The 8,065-nt window shown below is 35.4% G+C and overlaps 1 protein-coding gene across 6 annotated transcripts in view; it reads left to right on the plus strand.

The window, feature by feature from the left end:
• The window catches only part of KLHL15 (kelch like family member 15), a 36,293-nt gene extending 29,839 nt beyond the window's left edge, over positions 1-6,454 (plus strand). For 3 of the 6 annotated variants that reach the window (XM_036270770.1, XM_036270773.1, XM_036270771.1), the window contains exon 3: positions 1,247-6,454. In XM_036270770.1, coding sequence (XP_036126663.1) covers positions 1,247-2,356 — 1,110 coding nt within the window. In that variant the 3' untranslated portion in view covers positions 2,357-6,454. The remainder of the gene's footprint in view (positions 1-1,246) is intronic. The other 3 variants (XM_036270774.1, XM_036270775.1, XR_004960557.1) reach the window with 3 other exon arrangements.
• Positions 6,455-8,065: the final 1,611 nt, after the last annotated feature.

Here is an 8,065-nt window from a genome sequence, read left to right on the forward strand (position 1 = left end):
ATAGGTGAGGCCCACTATTAGGCAATTCATAGAAGAAATGAATGGAAAATGAAAAAATACTCATTTTTACTAACCAAAGCTACTTTTGATGGTTTTAGGGGATCCCTTTTTAAAATGCAAGACTCTTGGTGCTCTCCCTGTGACTTTCCCTTTCCCCTCGGGGCACATTACCTTTGCCTTTCTCTTTCCTAAACTCCAAGGGCCCTCTTTTCCCTCTGCAACTTGTTTTCTTAGCCCATTTCTTCTATGGCTCACTTTTATTACCTCTGTAACTTTCTAAATAAACTTCCTTTTATCATTTGAAAAAAAATGGCAAGACTCTCTTCTTTTGATAAATATGATACAGGCTTTTTCTGCTTGGTCTTCAACTTCTTACCACTTTTACAAAGTACCCCTTTGGGTGTTTTGGGCCAGTTTGATAATATTCTGTATCTAAAGTTCTATAGCACTCTCAGATATGCTGTACAGCTATATACCTAACCGTCAACTGCCTCATTTACTTACTGGTAAATGTGTATTTGTTTTCATTTCCCCAGATATTTTCTAAGTTCTCTGTGGAAAAAGACCACATCTTATCCTTATTTTTTTTATCTCCCTGTAGTGTTAGCACAATCACTTAAAAGTGTGCTTCGTAAAGTCTTAATAATCATCTTAATTGGGTAGTTCTAGCTCCAGAAATAAAATGAAAAAAAAAATTGACCTTTTTTTGTCAACTGAATTTTTACTACAGTAGCTGATGATATCAGACCAAGACTTTATGTGAAAAACCTACTGAGAATTTTGTGTATATTTACGTTTTTACTAACTTACTAACTTAATTCCCCAAATTATTCAGTCAATGGTTGTTCTTATACTGTTCCTTGTGGTTAAGAAAACCATGTTTTTTCCCTACGGTGAAACCTCTATTTGTCCTCATAGCCACCACTTGTAGCCCAGGGCCTGACCTAGAATATATGATTAATACATTTTATTAGAGGAATTTAACTTGTGCCTAGAAAGGAACTTGTTTACTTTAAAAAGCTTGGGAATGTACATATGTTATTACAACTATTGATTGTGAAATCAAATATGATTCAAGCTTTAAAAAAGTTTGTGATCTTAACAGGAAAAGCAGTTTTAGTAAAATAAGCCTAAAATCTCACACTAGCCATCTTAGTGGGCTTTGATATTTTACTTGTCATTGATGTTCTTTCTTTTTCTTTTTCTTTTTTTTTTTTTTGGTTAAATTCTTCTACTTTTTTCTTAGGTTAAGACATCAGAATTTTATAGATACTCTCGACAGCTACGCTATGAAGTTGACCAAGCATTGAATTACTTTCAGAACATTCACCAGCAGCCTTTGTTGGACATGAAATCAAGCCGTATCCGCTCTGCCAAACCCCAAACTACAGTATTCCGAGGAATGATTGGACACAGCATGGTTAACAGTAAAATACTACTCTTAAAGAAACCAAGAGTCTGGTGGGAACTAGAGGGCCCCCAAGTACCTCTGCGCCCGGACTGCCTTGCTATTGTCAATAACTTTGTGTTCTTGTTGGGCGGGGAAGAACTGGGCCCAGATGGCGAATTCCATGCTTCTTCCAAAGTGTTCAGGTATGACCCAAGACACAACTCTTGGCTCCGGATGGCAGACATGTCTGTACCACGTTCAGAATTTGCAGTTGGTGTTATTGGGAAGTTTATTTACGCTGTAGCAGGCAGAACCAGAGATGAGACTTTCTATTCAACAGAGAGATATGATATCACCAATGATAAATGGGAATTTGTGGATCCTTATCCAGTTAATAAATATGGACATGAGGGGACAGTGCTCAATAACAAGTTGTATATCACTGGTGGAATCACCTCATCATCCACCTCCAAGCAAGTGTGCGTTTTTGACCCCAGTAAAGAAGGGACCATAGAACAACGGACCAGAAGAACTCAAGTTGTTACCAACTGCTGGGAGAATAAGAGCAAAATGAATTACGCAAGATGCTTTCACAAGATGATTTCTTACAATGGCAAGCTTTACGTGTTCGGTGGTGTCTGTGTGATCTTGAGGGCCTCTTTTGAATCTCAGGGCTGCCCTTCCACAGAAGTGTACAACCCAGAGACTGATCAGTGGACCATCTTGGCATCCATGCCAATTGGTAGAAGTGGCCATGGTGTGACTGTGCTGGACAAACAAATAATGGTTCTTGGAGGCCTTTGCTACAATGGTCATTACAGCGATTCCATCCTCACTTTTGATCCAGACGAAAACAAGTGGAAGGAAGATGAGTACCCGCGGATGCCCTGCAAGCTGGATGGTTTACAAGTATGCAACCTGCATTTTCCAGAATATATACTGGACGAGGTCAGACGTTGCAACTAATGACATCTGTCTCACTTCAAAGCCAAACAAAAAATTTGTTTGTGACAGAGTAGTTAATTAAAAACATAAAGAAAAACCTCACCAGTTTTACTATCAAAGCCATTGGTCTAATAGCGTAAAAATTTTCATTCTGTGCTGGCATCCTTCTTTCTTTTTAGTGGCCTCAAATTCATGCAATAAGTTAGTTCTAAGCACTAGCTCTTGAAACTACTTCCTGAAGCAGTTTAATAGAATGATACACTTATCTGGGAAGCCGATTTTATGCTTTAAACATTTCTCTCAGATGTCAGTGTAGGAGTCATGCATCTTCTAAGAGAAGACCTGATAAGTGTCACTTGATGTAATTTCAGTTCCTATCTTGATCTGAAATCTTTTTGAACATTTATTTCAGTGTATTTCAGTCCGTTAGACCTTTTGGTTTTATTAAGTTTAAAACTTGCCCTTTTTGCATGGCTTTTTGCTGAAAATGCAAAAATATAAATTTTCTACAAAGTTAACTTTTTATATTCAAAACACTATTTCTAAGCTGCCTTCTCTTATCTGCATTGTGTTAGTGAAAGCGTACCCATACGTGCATACATCTTATGAATATATAAGGCACATCCTCTTTTATGTGTGGTTAGGATTCTATATTTTTAAGCTAGTGCACTTGCACACACACGGTTTGCCATACTTGTTGAATTTTAGATGTAACGTCTTTTCACGTATTAACATTTTTAGACAGTTAAAATAACTGGAGCCCTCATTTGGTGTCAAAGTAGCCTATCTTCAGTCCATACTGATTCAGTAATATTTGAACTCCGTATATTCCTGAAACATGTATGGATTTATGAAAACTAACATTTTATATTTTATTTTCAAAAGTAAACATTAGTGTTCCTTATGTCTTCTTTTTGAACATGTTTTTCTTTGCAGTCTGTTTAATGTTACCCTGTTTTTAGTGAGAATTGGAGTGGTTTATGACAAGCCCTGGCCCTGCAGCGTGCAAGCACTTTTAAAGAGAATTTAGGTAATACCAGACTTCTAAATAAAGGCCCCTTAAAAGTAAGTGCAACTTCCATTCTTTACATTCAATAAGGCTGCTGCATCTATTATTGAATGGAAAGTAGCAACTTTTGGAAAATTTGAGCTCAGTTTGACATAGAGGTAAGGAATAGAATTATAATCTTACTGGTCATATCTACTTGTTTATTTAGCGGCACTGAGGATGTAAGCCCTCAGCTTTTGTTTTATTTTCTGAAAGCTACTAGCATGAAGGATGGTAACCTCAAAGTTGAGAATGGATCGAGAATAACTGTTTAAAAGCATTTGTAGTAAGTATTTTAGGATTAGCCGCACCTTTCAACTCGAAGGAAAAACATAAGTTGAAAAAGTTAAGCAAGAATAACCAGGGAATGGCTCATTCAAATTGATGCCATTTTCTCCTGAGTAGAGTCTATAGCTGATACAGACTAGATCTACACTGGCAAAACTTGCCAGATCTTAGGATATTGGTGCAATATTGCAATGCCTTCTGTATGGCTGTTGTATAAATTTTCTAGTTTCTCTGTTTTTTTTTTTTTTGCTGCTGCCACCACTGAACATGAGATAGAAGAGTGAAGTCATGGAAATGTGAAGACTTTTTTTTTCAGTTAATGAGACAACTAGTAAAACCCCTGATTTTAATACCCCAAAACTGGAGGTGTTTGGGTTTAAGAAACAATCAGTTAGTGTTTGAAAAAGAAAAGCATTGGCATTGGTTTTAGAAATTAAATTAGTGTTCTTTTGTATATGAGATTTAAATTTTTATTAAATGATTCTATCATTTACTTTGTTTTTAGAAATGAAACTCAATAGCATTTCCCATGGTAATCATGGGTAAAAGTCTTTTTCTACATTTAAAAAATCATTTCTAATCATTTTATTTTTGAAAACTAGGATTAGCTTAGTCATTTAATTCTTTTTCTAATATATTAGTTGGTTTAGTGTTTTGTATGTCTGCTGTCTTGCTTTAAAGAAAATGACAATAATGTCTTCATTATTTTCCTCGTTGTTGTCTTTTGCTGGAAAAGACCGAGACAGGGTACCCCTCATCAGGCTTTTACACTCCAGTGGTGGTTCTCTTTAATTACTTAGATATGACTTCATAGCCCTAGTTAAGGCAAGATCTGGGCAAATAGTTAAAATTATTGGTCTTCCATTCTAAAGACAGAAGGCCATGGTCAGAGTTCATATTTTGAAAAATTTGTGAAATCTTAACTTGAACTAACTCTGGGTTCACCTTCACATGTAAATCATGCCTGACCTGATGTTAGCTGTGGTCACTTTTGAGCTTTAAGAATAGTTGCTATTGCTTGGGTTCTTTATGAATGTATGAGAAAATTCTTCTGTTTATATGTAGCGCTAATTTAGGTTCTTTTAAATCCATGATAACTTACATTCCCTTTTCAAGTTATGGTTTAATTGCTAAAAGAGATTTATTTTTGTTATACTAAACTATGGAAAAATTTTTCATAGATTTTTTTCAAGTTTATTTTTTGTGTGCTTCATTTGGAATCATTTTTGTTTATGTACATTGTATGTGTTCAAGATCATAGTTCTTAAAAAATTCCTTAAGAGATTTGAAACTATTCAGTGCAACTGTTGTGATCTTTGTGTGTTAATTTTCACTTTACAAAAATAGCTGATCTTCATTAGTTGCATCTTAATTAGAAATGTTTGTTCTCTTCCATGTCTTTGACCTAAGTTTTAACTTTAATCTGCTTAAAGAAAATTCTTGCACTACAACCTTTTCATAAAACTCAAGATTGTCTCATTGAAGGTTTTGTATCGGAAGAAATACTACTGGTTTTTTAAAAGCAAAGCTTAATTAATAGAATTATTAGCTTTTCTTGAGACAGCTTTCTCTGTGTCCTCATTACTCTCCTCTGTGTGAGTGTTACTATAATTTGTGAAATATTGACTGAGCCCTTCACTTATCTTTTCTAAAGCAGCACCTTTGGACACCTCATTCTGGGAAGCCTGCTCGAGTCATAGTAAAGGACACACATTTGTATGGGGAGAAGTGGTAAAAATGGAGAGTTTTGTCTTAATTACAAGAAACTAAGCTTTAAAATATTTTATAACAAATTATTTGAGCTGCATAATCTAAACATGTCAAACGTTCAGTGGGACTATTTTTATATATGTATATGTGGTTGTAGGTCATAACATTTCAGTTTATAATATAAATTGTTTCAGTTTATAAGCTATCTCTCAAAAAAGACTAGCTCTTTTGAGAATACATAATTTAAAGTTTTAGATTGAAGTGAAACACAACATAGGTAATAGTGAAATTAGATATAATTGAGGGCTATATAGCAGTAAAACTGCTAGTGCCATTTTTTTGTTTGCCTATTATACATTTTTGATTTTTTTTGTACTCTGAACATTTTTAGGGATCATATATCTGTTTGATTGGATTAGAGTTGGTTTGGGAATAAATGTCTTCTAAAAAGAGATTTATCTTAAATACAAAATCCTGGAAAATTAGTTTATTGAGAGTTTATAAAGTCAAATACTCAAATAGACATAGACCAGAATAGGTAAACTCATGGAAGTCATATCCTTTCAGTATACCAGTATAACTTCAATATTTCATGAATAACATTGAGAGAATGCCATCAGCTTTGTTTGTTCCCCCTAATATTCTTGGATTTTCTTTTTACATCTTTGGGAACAACTGCATTGAAACCTTATTAATCAGTTTATTAGGATTAGGAGTTTGTTTTCTGAAGGAATGTTCCAGTGAGGTGATTGGAGAGGTTATTTTCTACCTAACTTGTATATGCCCTATACCTCTTGGGCATACTTTGTCTATTAGAAAAATATTTTGACCTTTAGGTACATTTTGGGCCAACAGTCAAATAATCCTAGGGCCAATTTAAAAATCTTAGAATAATTTAAAGTTTGCCTTTTATACCTGTTTTGAAAGCCTTTACATTTTTGTCAGGTAATTTTTCCCAAGCCGTGAATATAATCTCAAACATGTTTATGCTATCCATTCTGTTTTTAAATTGAAAAAAATGTTAAAAGTGTTTATGAAGAAAAGTTTAAATAAAATATTTTTCATCTTTAAAATATACTTTATCTCTTATTATTTACCATCTTTATATAATCCATCACTTTCAAAGTCACTCATGACTTGATTAGCAGTATCTGTTTTGTTTTCCTTCAATGTGCCAAGGAAATGCCACAAAAATGTGATTTCTACTGATGCTTTCAGCCACAGATTCAAATGAGAGCATTAGAGTGAAATTATTTACACATACATGCTATGGAAATTTTATAATGAAGCCAAGTAATTAAAGTTCCACTAACAGTTTTGCAGAATGGAAATATAGGATTGAGAGAAAGCATTTACACACCTCAAGCCTTAGTTTGGTAATTTTTAGATTTCCTTTAGCATTTTTGATTCATTGTTCTTAAAGGTATTTCTAAAAATAGGAAATACGCAGGAATGAATCTGCTATATCACAAACACTTGGATAATACATAGGCCAGTTTGGGCCTCTTTTAATGGACTCCTGAGACACCTCAGCAGGATTCCTTGGATCCTGGCCTCAAGCTACCTTTCCAGCCTCTCCCTCTGTCGCTTCCTGTACTCCACTGTTATGATCTTTGTGTGTTAATTTCCAGCCTCAAATTACTTGCCTACTTTCCCCTTTCCTGTTTGCAAAATCCACTTTTTTCAAAGCCCAACTCAAAGGTTCTCCTCCCCTCCTGCAACCTGTTCTCTCCTATTGAATTACTTGCCTCTTCTACACTCAATACATTTATAGTTCTTATTTCATTTTGCATAATAGCTGGGTATAATTCATTCTCCATAACTAGATTATAGTCTCTTTGGATGAAAGGACCTTCTTTTATTCTTTCTACTCTTATATCTAGCATGATACTTTTTATACACAATAGGCACCGAGTTCCAAATGTTTATTGCAGCATGTGACAAATTCCATGAGTTCCAGATAGATGCTGTAGGCATTTGGGAGAGGGAGATATTAATATTAGTTCCCCAGGGGTTTTGTCTCTGCTTCCTTCTCTGTCTACTCACTTCTTACCCAGTCTCATCCATACCTGTGGCTTCACCTACAACTTTTATTTTGTCAAATCTATATTTCTCAACCCAGAGTTCCAACCATTGAACATTTCTCACATGTTTTATCGGAATTTCAAACTGAACAAGTGCAAACCTGTATACATTATTCCCTTCCGAAACCCCTGCCCGTGTCCTGTAGTTTCTGTATTATGATGTGGTTCTAGCATTGCCTGGGATTGTTCAAGTTGAAAACCTGGGCATTGTCTACTAATGTCTCTCTCCTTCATCCCAACATCTTGGCTCGTCCATTCCTATCAGTTTAAACTCTTACTTGTGGCAGTTTGTCCCCGGCCCTGGTTGGTCGTGCGGGTGGCAGCCACTCGATGCGTCCCTTTCACGTCCATGTTTCTTTCTCTCTCTCATCCTCTCTCTCCCTCCAGCTCTATCTGAACAAAAAATGGAAAAACATATCCTCAGGTGAGGATAAACTTACTTGCCCTCCCCTCTTCATTCATACTTCTCTCATTTAGGCCCTTGTCATTCTTGCTGGCTTCTAAGAGCTTTCTTTCTGATCTACACTGCTGCCAGAGGGAGCTTTGAAAACGTAAATCTGATCCTGAGATTCAACAGCTTTTAATAGTCTCCCTTCATCT

The sequence above is a fragment of the Molossus molossus genome, unplaced genomic scaffold (genome assembly GCF_014108415.1).
Source record: "Molossus molossus isolate mMolMol1 unplaced genomic scaffold, mMolMol1.p scaffold_m16_p_2, whole genome shotgun sequence".
Lineage (NCBI taxonomy): Eukaryota > Metazoa > Chordata > Mammalia > Chiroptera > Molossidae > Molossus > Molossus molossus.